The sequence below is a fragment of the Erpetoichthys calabaricus genome, chromosome 7, assembly GCF_900747795.2.
Source record: "Erpetoichthys calabaricus chromosome 7, fErpCal1.3, whole genome shotgun sequence".
Taxonomy (NCBI): domain Eukaryota; kingdom Metazoa; phylum Chordata; class Cladistia; order Polypteriformes; family Polypteridae; genus Erpetoichthys; species Erpetoichthys calabaricus.
In genome coordinates this window covers 107,468,034-107,485,311 of record NC_041400.2, presented here as the reverse complement: position 1 = coordinate 107,485,311, position 17,278 = coordinate 107,468,034, and the positions used below count along the sequence as shown (strand labels likewise).

The window sequence follows — 17,278 nt, the reverse complement described above, 5'->3', positions numbered from 1 at the left end:
ATTCCCCGTGTCTGCATAGGTTTCCTCCAGATGCTCCGGTGTCTTCCCACTGGCCAAAAACATACAGGTTAGGTAAATTGGTGATACTAAATTGGCCCTAGCATGTGCGTGTGTGTGTATTTACCACGCAACGGACTGGGACCCTGTCCAGAGTTTGTTCCTGACTTGTGCTCTGTGCTAGCTGGGACAGGCTCCAGCCATGTGACCCTGGTCAGGACTAAGTGGATTAAAATATGACATGACATTGTACAGAATAAAAATTCCAGTTACTTTAATGAAATAAATTATTTTATAATTTCAGAAGTATAATAATTACACAATGAATTGCAATTTTGTAATTTCCTAAACAATCGGGCATATAATATGTAAGGATACGGAATTAAATACATTCCAGTCAGGCAGACAATGCCCTAATTACAAGGATTACTGAATATTATTTCTTTTGAAAAAAATAATACATTTCATATATGAAATGTGAATGCATCAGGCACAGCAAAAAACCATACACCATAAATAAAATATAATTATTTCACATGTTCTACACAAACAGTATATTTGCATCACTGAATTAAAAACCACATTCTTATTAAGATGCATGTTTGTCATTTTGATAGACAGACAATATTTGATGATATTTCGAATCAAATACAAAAGAAGCACGAACTGATAATGTAAATATGGTTATGGATTTACTAGTTTTTGTATAGTTTTCAACTTATGTTGAAAATGAGAAAAAAAGAAATACAAATTTAGAAACATGTAAGCTATCCTCTGGCAAAAGTATCGGAATACCACGGAAAGTTGAGCCAGGAGACTGTGTTAACAGAAAATGGAATGATGAAATATGCTGGTTGCAGCATATTAAACAGGCAAGTTATTTAATATTTTTAAACTCTCAGTACTTCTAATCTGGCTCTTATATCTAAATAAATATATACACATATTCTAATGTGTAGCTTATCTGAGCAAGCCTTTACAGAGTATTAGAATCCTTCTATATATTATGAAATATGGAGCCCTAACAATTTACATGAGAAACAATAAGACAAGTAAAACTACACTTTCAAAATCGCTCTTTCATACAAAAATATACAAACTTTATAACTGTAGAAACTTGTGAGTTCAGTTAAAATGATTCCTTATTTTTTTATTTTTGCTTTGACTTTCCATCTAACTCTAAAATTTTAAACATTGAGCAATGCACGCTAGGCCAGCTGGATTTTGTCATTAACAGTTATTAACAACCTCTAAGTATCTAATCCTCAGTGCGCAAATGTTTTTGAAAGTCCTTTCCAGTAGGACTCTTAACATAAATTGCTTACTGAAATTACAGTTCTATAGCTATTTAGAGTAAGCAGGTCATTTACACACCTTTTAAATCTGAATTTTTTAAAAGTGTACCATTATTATAGTATTATCAAGTCTTGTAATAAAAAAGTCAATTTGTAGACTATATTAGGGAAACATTAAATAATTACTACAAAAATACATCAAAGAACAACTATGTAATTTATTAAAATTCTTCATCTGTTCAAATCCAGTCATAAAATAGATCAGTTTATCTAAACTTGAGAAATGTCAGGCATTTATATTTATATAAATATATTCTAATATATATATATATATATATATATATATATATATATATAAAATATATATTCACAGCTACTCTGTGCAAAGTGTACAGTAAACAGTTACATGATTTATTAATATCATACTGATAAAAAGTACCTTTTTTAATCTTGCAAGCTCTTTGAGTGCACGTCCCCACTGCTGTTTATAATGCAACTTGGATTTGGTTGCAGAATCGAGCTTTCTTTCTAGTTCCACCTTAAAAAGAAAGAAATGTGATTAAAGTATTAACATTTATCTCACTGCCAAGAGCCATTGAAAGATGATATACACAAAAAGTCTGGCTCAGAGAAAGTTTATCTCTTCTAAGACACAATATGGTTTCAAGCTGTTATGTCACTTCATATAAATATTTTGGCAGATTAACATTTTCTTTGCTAAAATATTACTTTATTTTTTATTACTCAGCAGTATTATCACTACAGAAAAGCACTAGGGTTTGAGATTAACTTCTCTCTTACACAATGCTGTATAAAAGAATACCAAAAAAAAAAAATACAAGATTTAGTAAATTGAAACTATTATTGAACAAATTTGTGTACAGTAAATAGTGAATGAGAATTAATACATTTTGTGGCTATAAAAATGTCCTATGCTGTAACATGCTTTTAAGAATGCCCAAACTGAGTATATAAAATGATAACACAATATTGTGTAGATAAATAGATCCGAAAAATGTATCTTTCTAAACAAAAACTACTGTTTCACATTAGTGATGTAGGACTGCCAACCAGGTCATTCACCAGTGTCTTTTGCATCTATAATACATATTACATGTTATAAATGTAGTCTGAGGTGCAGATAAAATACTGCTTGTTACCCTATATCAAATTGTCTTAGAGATATCTTACACATTGAAAAGGAGGTTTATTCACAGTACATTGTAAAAGTTATTTACTGTATGTTATAGAATTTTTTAAATTTAAATTTATACTTTTCTGTGATATTCAAGAGTGATGGATCATTTGTAGTTAATCTGGTATTAAATGAAGAAATACAAAGAGCGGTATGCTGCTGGTGTACTGCAGTCCCCAACGGAAAAAAATACATGTCTTGACTAATATTCAGTTGTTCAGATTACTGCATTGTTCTTTTGGTGTTCAGCGTCAATTTATTGTTTATTGTATTATGGGCATAGGTTTCATTCAGAAAAACAACAATTGAAATACAGACGTTGATTATACTGGGAATGATTTCTTAATTTTCCAGACTATCCTACTTCTATTTGTTATAATGTATGTTTCAGACTTATACTGTATTTTTTCCTTGTACCATATGTGAGATGGTAACATTATCAGTATAACCTGTTCAACTTCTCAGTCAGCTGTAGAGCTGTTGCGATAAATTGTTGTAATCAACTAAAAATTTCAATCAAATTATATTTTCTTAAATATCTGGTTGTCTCTGCTACTCCCCAACATTGCGCAACGCCATACTATTACTGTCTGTACTGTTTTTGAGAAGGCTAATCATGGTGGCAGCTTCACCACATTCAGTGGAAGATGGTTCCTACAAATATCATGCAAAATTCTCCTCCTGTGTGCTTCAACCGAAACTCTAGAAAAATGGTTGTTCATTATGTAAAAACAGATGGTGTTCCATAACAACACTAGCTCAATGCATGAACACCTGAAAGAAGCAGCACACTGAAGTACAGCAATGGACAAGCCAACAATACTGTAAGTAACCAACTTATTTAGCTGTTCAACAATAGTTCCTTTAGTGCTGTGAAGATTGTTAACCTGAAAAATTCATGCTAGTGACTAGCACTGGGACAGAAGTTAGAGTCTTGGCATTTCTTTGGACAGAACAGATAAATTGTCTCCAGAATGAACTTGCCATTATTACTCATGAGTGCACTGAAGTAAAATAATATTTCAGTATATAGGCTAGCTATATACAGTTGTGCTTGAGCGTTTGTGAACCATTTAGAATTTTCTATATTTCTGCATAAATATGACCTAAAACATCATCAGATTTTCACTCAAGGCTTAAAAGTAGATAAAGAGAAACCAGTTAAACAAATGAGACAAAAATATTATACTTGGTCATTTATTTATTGAGGAAAATGATCGAATATTACATATTTGTGAGTGGCAAAAGTATGTGAATCTCTAGGATTAGCAGTTAGTTTGAAGGTGAAATTAGAGTCAGGTGTTTTCAATCAATGGGATGACAATCGGGTGTGAGTGGGCACTCTGTGTTAAAGAACAGGGATCACTGCTCTTTAACACAGAGTAGAAGTGTATCATGGCACGAACAAAGGAGATTTCTGAGGACCTCAGAAAAAGAGTTGTTGATGCTCATCATGCTGGAAAAGGTTACAAAACCATCTCCAAAGAATTTGCACTCCACCAATCCACAGTCAGACAGATTGTGTACAAATGGAGGAAATTCAAGACCATTGTTACCCTTCACAGGAGTGGTCGACCAACAAAGATCACTCCAAGAGCCAGGCGTGTAATAGTCGGCAAGGTCACAAAGGACCCCAGGGTAACTTCTAAGCAAATGAAGGCTTCTCTCACATTGGCTAATGTTCATGTTCATGGGTCCACCATCAGGAGAACACTGAACAACAATGGTGTGCATGGCAGGGTTGCAAGGAGAAAGCCAATGCGCTCCAAAAATAAAACATTGCTGCTCGTCTGTAGTTTGCTAAAGATCACGTGGACAAACCAGAAGGCTATTGGAAGAATGTTTTGTGGATGGATGAGACCAAAATAGAACTTTTTGGTTTAAATGAAAAGCGTTATGTTTGGAGAAAGGAAAACACTGCATTCCAGCATAAGAACCTTATCCCATCTGTGAAACATGGTGGTGGTAGTATCATGGTTTGGGCCTGTTTTGCTGCATCTGGGCTAGGACAGCTTGCCTTCATTGACGGAACAATGAATTCTGAATTATATCAGAGAATTCTAAAGGAAAATGTCAGGACATCTGTCCATGAACTGAATCTCAAGAGAAGGTGGGTTATGCAGCAAGACAACGACCCTAAGCACACAAGTCGTTCTACCAAAGAATGGTTAAAGAAGAATAAAGTTAATGTTTTGGAATGGCCAAGTCAAAGTCCTGACCTTAATCCAATCGAAATGTTTGGAAGGATCTGATGCGAGCAGTTAATGTGAGGAAACCCACCAACATCCCAGAGTTGAAGCTATTCTGTATGGAGGAATGGGCTAAAATTCCTCCAAGCCAGTGTGCAGGACTGATCAACAGTTACCGGAAACGTTTAGTTGCAGTTATTGCTGCAAAGGGGGGTCACACCAGATACTGAAAGCAAAGGTTCACATACTGTACTTTTTGCCACTCACAAACATGTAATATTCAATCATTTTCCTTAATAAATAAATGACCAAGTATAATATTTTTGTCTCATTTGTTTAACTGGTTTCTCTTTACCTACTTTTAGGACTTGAGTGAAAATCTGATGATGTTTTAGGTCATATTTATGCAGAAATATAGAAAATTCTAAAGGGTTCACAAACGCTCAAGCACAACTGTATATAGCTAGCCTGTACTGTACAATAGACTAGTCTGTTAAGTGCATTTACTAGATTTATTTTAGATAGTGTAGCATTTTTCACACTTTGTCAGATATTTATGCCAGGGCCAGCAACTTGCAACTCTTACCTGGATCTGAAACAAAACTACTTCTCAGCATTTGTTAAAATTGAGTGGCAATAACATGCTATATAAACAAGATCAGATTTATAAAGTATTTTGCATATTTTCACCAATCATTAAATTATAAATAAATCAAATTCAATTAACAAAATCAGGGTCACACAAGAAGATGTATTTTTAATACAGAGTCCATTCCAAACTGAAAAAGAGTTTGCATCATAGCAACACGCAGCCGTCCATCTGTAGGAGGTGGTACTTCTAGGAAATTGGCTTTTTTGAAAAGAAACAGAATTTTTAACGCTGTTTACACTGCCAAATGTGCAGCTTAGCAAAATCTTGATATTAATGTTAAGTATAATGGTTTTGGCTCTTCTCACAATCTTTCTTAAACTGGACCACGACACATTGATGACTACCTGCTGCCTCTGTCTCGCTATAAAAGGCGGCACTGGATGAGTTATACTGTGCTACATGTGAAGTGTTCTTCGATGTAAAGGTTTTCTCCTACTTCACATCCCCTCCTATGTCTGAAACAATTAGGAAAAGTAACTCTTTTAGTAGCACAGCTGTTTTGAGTGAACTTATTTGTGTGTTGCACAGAACCTTTTGCAAAGGATTTTTGATGGATAATTAATGCACACTTACTATATGGGGTAACCTAAATATTAAAATATCTAGTAGGTTGCTTTTGAAAAAGCAAAAATTTACAAATTATAACCAAGAATTAAAAACGAATTAACCGATTTACATGTGTATTATCAGCCCTGCTCATTACAATTTTAAAACAGTAAATTTTTAATAGTAAAGATGACAATGACAAGTAGTGGGATTGAATAAAAATGCTCATTGTGCAGAAATGGCACCCTTCAGAAAGTACAAAGCTGTACCAAAGTTGGCAGTGCAAAAAGTGTTACTGAAAAATTTAATGTATAATAATTTAATGCTTTGCCACAGCAAAATTGTAGAATATTGTTTTTTAACTCAGTCTTCTCTTCAAGAGATTTGAGTTTCCCATCTTCAGCAATATGATTTCAGCTTGCATAATTTATAACTTTCAAACATTATTAAGATGATTTATGCCAAATATGCATAGACAGAATAGCAGGTATCTGAATTTAAGATTTATTTTAAAAATAGAAATACTTGTAAATTGACTATTAGAAAGGCTCCATAGTAAAACTGAAATTTAAATGAATCCATAAACCTAATTACTTGGTTTTGTTTCATGCTGCATCGCGGACATCAAGTAATGTTAACAAGTCCATTACTATTCAAAAATATTTTTTACTTTTAGGCTTTTTTTCACTTAAATATATTATAGTTAACAGTGTCATCTTCTTGTTGGAGTTATTCTTTTCCTTTCATATTCTGATGTTTTCAAATTCTATACTGTATATAAAATCATTCAATATTTAAATACAGCAAACAGTCATATGCCTACTTGAATTATTCGGTCAAACTCAGTTGTTAGATTACTCAGTTAAATACTTGATAGATTAATCATTTACAAAATACCTGTAATCAATTGTGGCAGCCCTAGTCACATGTCATGTTGAATATATACTGATGTGGTATTAATTGGTAAGAATGATATGAGCCAAGGTTCAGACAAACAGTAAGATGAAGATTTCTAATACTGCTCATCTTAAGAAGTTCCTTTGAAATTTGTAGAGCATTTCCTCAAAGTTACACTCTTCCTTTGAGAATAGAAATACATATCTTGGAAAGGTTTGTCACACTTACAGCCTTTACTGAAAGCATGAGAATGAAGGTTCAATAGGGTGGGCACATGTGTCCTGGTTTTGTACTTTAATATGCATTCACAACAAAGTCCAGACAATGAATACCGCAAATACAAGATTAAATTCACATTGCCACTTACTATTAAATAAAACATGAACTGAAAAACATTAATTGATACAGAAGCTATGCTTTGTAAGAAAGTCCTTCTAGAGAATGTGTGACAAGGATTTGTTACATTAAATCAACAGCCCTTTCGTGAACGCAACCTGTAGTGTCACAGCATCAAATGTTTCTTATAAGGTAATTCAGACTTGGGCGGTGATGGGGTATTGGGTTAAATTAATAAATCAAGGGCTTGTTTCTGGCTTTAATATAGTACTTGTATAAACCTTTCCTGTAATACGAAGCACAGCACAACATGTAAGGTTAGCACTCTACCATGTACAGGATCTTTACATTATGACATTATCCATACAATCTTTTTTTTTTTAAATGTACATAATCCATTACTGGTTCACTATGATCCAGGGCCCACTGAATTAAATGGAAGACAGAAATCATCAGTACTCAATCCAAGACCAGAGTACCAGAGGGTACATAACAACAACCCAAAAAAAAAAAAAAAACAAAACAAATAAAAATGCGGCGGCACGGTGGCGCAGTGGGTAGCGCTGCTGCCTCGCAGTTGGGAGACCTGGGGACCTGGGTTCACTTCCCGGGTCCTCCCTGCGTGGAGTTTGCATGTTCTCCCCGTGTCTGCGTGGGTTTCCTCCGGACTCTCCGGTTTCCTCCCACAGTCCAAAGACATGCAGGTTAGGTGGATTGGCGATTCTAAATTGGCCCTAGTGTGTGCTTGGTGTGTGGGTGTGTTTGTGTGTGTCCTGCGGTGGGTTGGCACCCTGCCCAGGATTGTTTCCTGCCTTGTGCCCTGAGTTGGCTGGGATTGGCTCCAGCAGACCCCCGTGACCCTGTGTTCGGATTCAACAGTTTGGAAAATGGATGGATGGATGGATAAAAATGCTATTCTTTCCAGATCTAGATGCATTTTATATGAAGAATAATAAAAAAAACTGATAAACATGAAAGATTCAACATTTACTTATTATAGTTTTGAATGACAGACAGTTCAGTAAATGCAGAGGTCAGTGGCACTGTCTTACATTTGTGTTCAAACACCATAACCCATTGTTATCAATGTGGAGTTTGTATTACCTCCCTGTGTCTGGGTAAGATTTCATCAAAAGTACATTCCCCCACCATCCAAACACATCCCTAAAAATTAACACATCTAAACTGGCCCCTATGTTAGGCTGTGGGTATTTGTGCTGGAATGAACCCTTATGATAGACCGAGACTCTTCAGGGTTGTTTCCCGAATTGTACCTATTCCTGCTAGGTAAGATTCTGGCTCACAGAAATGCTGAATTTGCACTTGTACATTATGGATTACATTAAACTGGCAAAATAACTGGCTAGTATTTAAATCATTAGGATTCAAGTACTTTTTTTAGTATTCCACTAAAACAACATTATTAGACAGTAGGTGTTGCATTTCTTTAATACCAATGACTGATGCAGGAAGAAGGGAAATGAGAACAAGGATATTCCCTAAGGATGCTGAGAAAACAGACATACCTTAATGCCTACCAAAAAGGAATGACCTTGGTTTTGCTTTGTAAGTACAAACTAAAAATAACTAAAAAACGAAAAATCCTGAGCAGTTTAATTTTGGAGACGCGTAACTAAACAACATTTTTCTTTTCTTTTCAATGCATCAATACCCAATTTTTCTTTACAACATATGGGGTTTGCTACAAACATTGCCGAGTATGGAACAACAGGAAGTGATTAACCAATTACATGTCATGATAGCAGAAATCTAAGATCTAAAGGTTCAGGTGGGGGAGCAACAGACATGGCTCTCTGAGACAGAAGTATGTAATGAAACCTGTACCTCTCTCCAACAGGAACGATTGTTGGATCCATCACAATTGTTACTTCTGTTACACCCCAATGACGATATTAAGAATTTCTTTCTGGTATTTGAACGCACCACTGCCTGTCATCACTGGGAGTATGTGGAATGGGTACACGTACTGGCGCCATTTTTGAGGAGACCGACATAGTGGGGCTATTATGACCTTGACGAGCAGGCTGCCGGTGAATATGACCAACTAAAAGCAGAGGTGCTGCTACAATATGGCATCAGCCCAGACCAGCAGGAGATGGCATGTCGGGAGTGATGTTTTGACCCTCAGTGGCCAAGCCAAAGTGTTCCCAGGTTTTTGACTTGGGTCGAGTCAGGTGCTGGCTGAGATCAAAAATAAACATACCAAAAAAAGATTGTGGACAAAGTACCCTGTGATTACTTGATGAATGCCCTCCTTAACACTAGAATTACCAGAGCCTACGAAAAAACTCGTAGATCCGGCCCACCTTAAATCCGTTCGCACCTCTCCCTCAGCGTCTTTTGTCCTGTAAATGTGCCGATTAAGACAAGCAGCCTGCTATTCCATCCCCCCACCGACTTAGAACGTGCACAAACTTCTCCCAGCTCATGTCTTGATTGATTATCTGGGAGTGAAGTGCTGGAGTTTTAGAGTGGAATAGATTGTTATTTGGAACACATGCATTTCATGTGTGTTCCGTTTCTACAATAATCTGTGTAAACACATTGTTAAAACAGACGTTTTTCATATTTTAAATGACAAAATGTTGGCATAAACTATATAATGTGTGAAGCCTGAAGTTCAAAGATCAAATAAACACTTTCACAAAAGGTGCGCATTTGCTACGACCGCTTCGGTGGCGCAACGGTATCAACTGTTGACTGATAATTCAAAACTTCACGGGTTCGAGACCGGACAAGTCCGTTTTGAGAAGTGAGCTGCTCTTATTCTTACTATCTTAGAATAAAAACATACATTTGATTTCAGTCTGTAACAGCCGGTGTAAATTTATGGAACTTGTAAAGCTTAGCTTTGTTTTTTTTTTATTCAGTTTTATTCTCTCAGTCTCGTTCACGATTCCACCCCAGCTTTTACAATGGCTTCCGTCTCCCAATTCAATGCATATCCAATTATGCAAGTGAACAAACTCCTCAAGCAACTTGGTAAGGTTCAATATTTGACCACTCTTGATATGACGAAAGGGTACTGGCCAATTCCCTTAATGGATGGAATATGTCAAGGCAAAGACCGCATTCAATACCATTAGCGGTCATCGGCAGTATCGTGTTCTTCCAATTGGATTGCATGGGGCCCCTGTGACTTTCCAACGTCTGGTGGATAGAGTGCTGTGGCCCCACAATGCCTATAGTGGCATCTACCTGGATGACATTGTCATTTATTATGACACCTGGGAGGAACAATTACGGCATTTTGCATGGTGCTCTTGACACTAAGCAAAACTGACCTATGCATGTCCCCAAAGAACTGTTTCTTCAGATTGACAGAGTCCAAATATTTAAGTTACTTGGTGGGCAGGGATGCAGTTTGTCTACAATGCGCCAAAATAGATGCCATCATGAATTGGCCCATTCTGAAGAACAAGTAGCAGGAAAAGGCTTTCTTGGGATTAGCAGAGTACTACCAAAAGTTTGTTTCTCATTTTTTCTGAGTGCAGAGCACTTGTTGGACCTTATAAAGAAGATGGTTCCCAACATGGTGGAATGGGAAGCTACAACAGTGGCCACATTCTGTGACTTAAAACTGACCCTTACGTCAGCACCAAAATTGATCACTCCGGACTTTTTTTCTCCTTTTAACTTACAGACTGACGCTTCGGACACAGGTCTTCGTGCCATGCTGAGCTATACCATCAATGGTGCTGAACATCTCAGCATGTGTGTGAGCCGGAAAGTACTGAATCGGGAAACCAAGTAGGCGGCGGTGAGTTCACTCTGGTGACAGCCCATGCTCCCCTACAGTGGATGGCACTTCACAAGGAGTCGAATCCTCACATGAACAGGTGGTTCTTAGATCTGCAGTCAGTTTGGTTCAAAGTCCTTCATTGTCAAGGCATTCTCCATTCACAACACCTCTATCCCAGGTTCAGAATACCCAACCTGACGGATCTGGGCTGAGGAAGCAGAGGAAATGGGCATCCTGTCACATGCGTGTGCATGGGGGACAGCATAAGGGCTCAGATAATTGTGACTTCCTGCTGGAAAGCCAGACAGCACTGTCAAGTGATGCCTTTTCTCTTCCTCTCCCTGCAGACCGAAAGACTACTAATGATCATTACATCTCTGACATCTTCCTGCCAGGAGCCAATAATACCGGAACCTCCAACATCTTGAGCAGTCTATTTTGTAGACTCATGTCTATATGATGTTTTTCTTTTCATTTTGTGGAGTCAATACCCACATTTTTTTTTTTTTTTTTTTTTACAATATACAGTTTGCTTTGGGTGCCCCAAAGATCTATAATCTCTTGTCTCTTTTTGTAACAGTCTGCATGGGTTTTTCATAGGATTCACACTTCAAAGATTGGTTGTGCTCCTGTCTTGTGCCCAATGCTCGTAAGACGGATTCTAGCAGGTTGCAAGTTGAATGGACGGAAGGATATATTAATATTTCTTAAAATAACACAATGCTGTAAAGTTGCAAAACAGTGGTCAGATCTAAGATTACCACATCAGCAAACTTATTATTTTTAGAGATTGCTTTCTGCAATTAGAATATTTCTCATCTTTGAATAAAAACAGGTTGTTTAGTAATAACCATCTACCTATAAAGACTTGTGAAGCTGCAATTAGCTGTTATTTAAATATATTATGTTATATAAAGCACAGCAAAGTTGTTCTTTATAAAAATGTTTGTTTCTTAATGAAGATGATTTGAAACAGATGGAATGGTTAGCCACATGCCAGTTACATATTTGTAAATGGCATGCATCTGATAGGACTGCCGATCTGAAGCATTTTTTTTTAATTTAATTTTAGATTATTTATGACTCAGGCAACCTCATAGTCCATTGCAGGGTACACTTGCATGCACAAACCATCACCTTGTCCAACACAAACCGGATGATTAGTTTATAAAATGTACATCTTTCCTACTGGTAGTAAAGTAAAAATAACTGGAGAAAAAAACAATTCATACATGGGGAAGACATGTGGGAATTGCACATAGACATTATTAAGGCTATATTTCAAAACAAGGAGTCTAGTGCTGGTGGATCTGGAGGCCGATTCTGCATATACTGCATGTACAACAAAAATACATAGGAATTATACCAGGTGATTTGCACTGACTACACTCAGCCTTAACAATACAACAAGCACAGCTCCAGCCAACGTTTTCCTTTAGCTATCATTCTCACTGAAGCAAAAGCTTCCAGAAATCCTGCTTAAAGAAATGTACAGCAAAAGCAACATGGATCTGGAAAGTGGCATAAACGTCTGGTATTGATATTCCAGTTTCACAAGAGGAAAAAAAATAATAAAAGAAATTGGTTTTCTGTTTTGCTCAAGAAGAGGACTTGCAGTCAAAGACTTTTATTTCTTTTTCACAATTCAGCAAGAACCCAGGCTGCGGGATAGATCAGCTTCTAAAGGACTCTCAGACAGGATCTGATGATGCAGTTAAAATCAACTCAGCTACAGTACACTTCCCTGAAAGAGTCCAATTCTAGTGTGAAGCATGCAAGTTCTGCTAGATTGCTGTGATAGCTCTGGTATTATGTGCTTCCCAATTGCCTGTAAAATGTGAAGTAAAACTGCAGAAACAAAAGCCAATTAAGTCCTTCAAGCTCCACAAAGCCAATATTACATATTTGGAATACAAAAAAAATTCTTACTTTTTCCAGTGTCAGCAGATTAATTTCAGACTGCAGACGGATTTCGGGTGTGCTGCTTTGCTTTTCTCTAAGCTGCAAAAAGTCTTTCTCTAAAGTCACATACTTCTGTTCAGCTTCCTGAAGCTAAAGAATACAATGTAAAAAATAAATACTATTAGCTGTAGTTTTAATGTTGGCATAAACAGTAAAAGATTCTAAAAGAAAATATAGAATAGATATTTTAAACTAATGACTAATTTAAATTACAAAACAATTTTAACAATAGTAGCGATCATAACTGAAAACAATAAAAGAGGAAAATAGTACAAGAAATAGCCTAAAGGAAGAGAAAACACTTGTATACTTCTACAAAACAAACTGCACAGAATATTAAAGTTAGATAGAAATGTCACTGCTTGAGACAGAAAACTCAGTTTTAAGAAGAAGAAGAAACACTAAACACATTAAGTTTCAATGCAGTACATGTATCTCACTGAAACAAAACGCTGAATTAATAAAACACACACACACGCACACAGACAAAAAATATGTGAATGTTATCTTTAAACAAACAAGACTTGTGGGAAAGCATTGTGTGTGCCTGGTGCTGATTTAGCAGCAGGAAATCCGTGTGAAAGCTGTATGGTGGTTGTAGTTAGTGGGGCTTTACCCTTTGCTCTAGGTAGTAGGAAGATATGACACCTACTACCTAGCTGTCAGCACTGATCAACTTTCACAAATCTCTACTGTCAAGTTAATGTGCAGTAAATATCAAATATACAAAAAGAAACTGTATACATTACAAACAAACCAGATTATTATATAATACCATTTTTGGTCTCTATAACAGAGCTATGTGAATCCTTCACTCTTTAGTTTTTGACAACAAGGTGAAGAGGACTCACTGAAGCTCATAATATTTTCAGCCACTCAACAGTAATTTTTGTCAACTAATTGCATATGTAATGAGTGAGTTTTGCATGAAAAACTGACCATTATCCTCTTTGTGAAACCTGAGGTGGAATTGTTTTGATGAAACTATTACTACCTTAGATTAACATATGTGACCACTCTGGTAAGCCTACAGGGTCTAATTTTAGGATGCCACAGGAAGAGGTTTTGGGGGAAAAAAAAAATCAGAAAAATTACGTGCTTGTCTGTTCCCTCCATAGCACAGGAATTGCCAGCTCAGAAGAACTACTTTGACTCTGACAGGATCCTTGCTGCACCTTGTGAAAAGGTCTTTGCACTAAAGATCAGTCAACACCAAAACTTGATACTATCAAAAACAAATTAATTAGCAAAGAGCTGAAAGGTGTAACACTAGTTGCTGGATGTGCTTATGTATACCTTGTGTGTACAGTATATCTATCCTGCCACTATATTGCTTTGCCACAATCGGAATTTCATAGGTGGCATTTTATTGCTTTGACACAATTAGGACATTACGTGGACACCAATTCCCCCACTCCCTTATACTATTACTTCAACGTTATAGGAAATTAGTGGCTTCTAGAAAAAAGCGATGCGAAGTATGGGGCATCAGGGAAGCAGCAATTGTGCAGGGCATCAGTGAGGCTGGAGTAAGAGAGGGGGAGTTGGATTTATTCATTATTTGCTTCTGTACCATTTTGGCACTGAGGTCTGAAAGCTGGCATCAATAGAGTAGTGAAAATTTTAGAACCAATCCAACACTATTGGGTACTGACATCTATTATATATTCTACAACTCTGTGATGAACAGTGCAATTTTCTACTCTGTGGCGTTTTAGGCCATTAATACCACTTTAACAGAGGTATAGCGAATCAACAGGCTAATTACAAAGGCAGTCTCAGTTATAGGATGCACTCTCAACCTACTGGAGGTAGTAGCGAAGAAGGGAATGAAAACAAACCTGAGGGCCATTATGACACACTAGCATTGACTACTATTTTCCAATTAACTATATAAAAGAACTGTGTCAAGAAACACTACTGAGGCCTTAATAAGTGTGACTCTGAATGCTCTTTTTACCATTAGCCAAGTCAGAAATTCTCCTTTTTTTCAGCAACTCTAGTTAGTATTTGAGGGGGTGGAAGTTGTTTGGTAAAGCATGCATCCATCTATAAAAAGACTAAATTCACCACTTGTGACAAAAATAGTCCTAATTTTCTTACTTCTATAAATTTCTGAAAATGTGTTCTCAGACACTTACCATGTCTGGTGTCCTGCTATGTTTCATCTATCTCAAAACAAAACACTCAAGCTTGTGCAATCCAGTAAAGTCTTACAACAGGTAGAAGTCTATCCTGGCAGCACTGGGTGCAAGGAATGTAACCACCCTGGGCAGGGTGGTATCCATCAGACACAATCACACTCGCACAGGCCCCAAAGTGGAACCGACAATTAAAATAACCTGCATGTTAGGATATGTGGGAGGAAAGGCTATGCGGGAGGAAAGGCTATGCAGACACAGGTAGAATGTGCACTTGAACAGTGAAAGCTGGCTCTGTGTAACTGATATGACACCATGTACCCTTTTTTAATATGACTTTCTCCTAAAATCTAACATTCAAAAATAAAATCATTGTAGCATTACTTGAAACTGTCCAAGGTGATTCATGAGACGGATAAAGAAAAGTAATACATAACACGGCAAAACATGTGCAATAGGTTTTACTCTGAGATTAACAGAAACATGTAATGGTGGCTCTAACTGTGCTGAACAGATTGTCCTCCATAATATTCAGGAGGGTGTGGACAGCGAATGGATATGTTATATAGTCTGATTTAACTGCACTTTATAAAAGGGGGCCCCGCGTTTAATTATTAAAATAGAACTAGTCAGGTCTATAGTCATAAAGAATGTGAACTATAAAGTAGGGTGGCACATGGGTAGCGCTGTTTCCTCACAGTAAGGAGACCTGGATTTGCATCCTGGGTCCTCCGTGCGTGAAGTTTGCATGTTCTCCTGATCTCTTTGTGGGTTTCCTCTGGGTGCTCTGGATTCTTCCAACAATCAAAAGATAAGAAGGTTAGGTGGATTGTTGATACTAAAGTGGTCCTTGTGTGTGTTTGTAATAATAATGTTCACCCTGAAATTGACTGGTGCCCTGTCCAGGCTTTGTTCCTGCCTAGTGCCCCATGCTAGCTTGGATAGGCTCCAGCAGCCCCCTGAGGCCCTGTTCAGGAGTAAGAAGGTCAGAAAATGACTGATGACTACACAATACTCAACAATTGAAAGAATTTTGCTGTGAAACTGAGTATTGAGATTTGATCTACTATTGTTATGTTTAATAGCCGAGTCATGAATTATTCCTTAAGCAGGTTTTCATTGAAAGGAGATTGCTAAGTTTCTCTAGTAAACGCAATAGCCTCAGGCTGAATTGTCTTATCCAGAAATGGAACCAGAGATTGAATTCCCCGTTGACATTATTGAGAGAATAATGAGTACATTATCTAAATACACTCAACATTAACCTTCAAGGGAAAAAACTGAAAATGTTTCACAAATGTAACTCAAACTGAAAGCTCTTCTAGCAGAATGAAATCTTTGAGAAGCAAGTAAACAAACCAAGTAAACAAAACGCCTGGGGTTCCCCTACCTGCATGCAGCACTCAATTCTTATCCAGAAACTAACACTGTTGTTAGAATGAAGAAATAGGTGATCGTTACTACATTGCTAATGCATGGATCTAACCAGCACTTTTACAACGTTTTATCATGCCTATTCAATAGACTTCACCAATCAGTAAGGTGGACATCAGAAACACAATTGTGGACTTTTGCTCTGGCACTTTTTTGTATCATCATAAAATGTATGGAGAGATTATTCTGGTTTTCATGATTTAGATATTGTGCTGTCTACCATTCTATTTTCCATTCAGTTATAATCTAATCAGTTACAGACAGGTTTATGCTAGCTTTGTAAATAAATCCAAAAAATCTTCTTTCATTAATTCTTTTGTTTTGTATTCTGTGCTTATAGTCCTTTATTACTTTATATAGGAATGCATTTTTATATGTATATGCATTCAAAAAAAATGTAAATATACAGTTCGGTCCATAAGTATTTGGACAGAGACAACTGTTTTCTAATTTTAGTTCTGTACATTACCACAATGAATTTTAAATTAAACAACTCCGATGCAGTTGAAGTGTAGACTTTCAGCTTTAATTCAGTGGGGTGAACAAAACGATTGCATAAAATGTGTTTCATTTAGAATTCATTGTGGTAATGTACAGAACCAAAATTAGAAAAAAGTTGTCTCTGTCCAAATATTTATGGACCTAACTGTATATGCATAGCTGTGAGGATGAACAGTAGTGCAGTGTTAACACTGCTGTCTTTTAGGAGGAGGCCTGGGTTGGGTGTGTGGTGTTTGTGAATGTGTTCCCCTGCAACGGGCTGGTGCCCTGTCCAGGGCACCGTTTCTGCCATACATTCCATGCTTGCTAGGACAGGCTCCAGTTCCCCATGACCATGCTCAGGATTAAGCGGGCTTAGAAAATGGTATGG

General features: G+C 36.9%; 1 protein-coding gene across 1 annotated transcript in view; it reads right to left on the bottom strand.

Annotated features, from left to right (window-relative positions):
* Window positions 1-17,278, bottom strand: part of LOC114654609 (centrosomal protein of 120 kDa) — a 126,891-nt gene that overhangs the window by 32,052 nt on the left and 77,561 nt on the right. The window contains exons 18-19 of the mRNA XM_028805243.2: window positions 12,800-12,922; window positions 1,732-1,830 (exon numbers count right to left, since the gene is read on the bottom strand). Coding sequence (XP_028661076.1) covers window positions 1,732-1,830; window positions 12,800-12,922 — 222 coding nt within the window. The remainder of the gene's footprint in view (window positions 1-1,731; window positions 1,831-12,799; window positions 12,923-17,278) is intronic.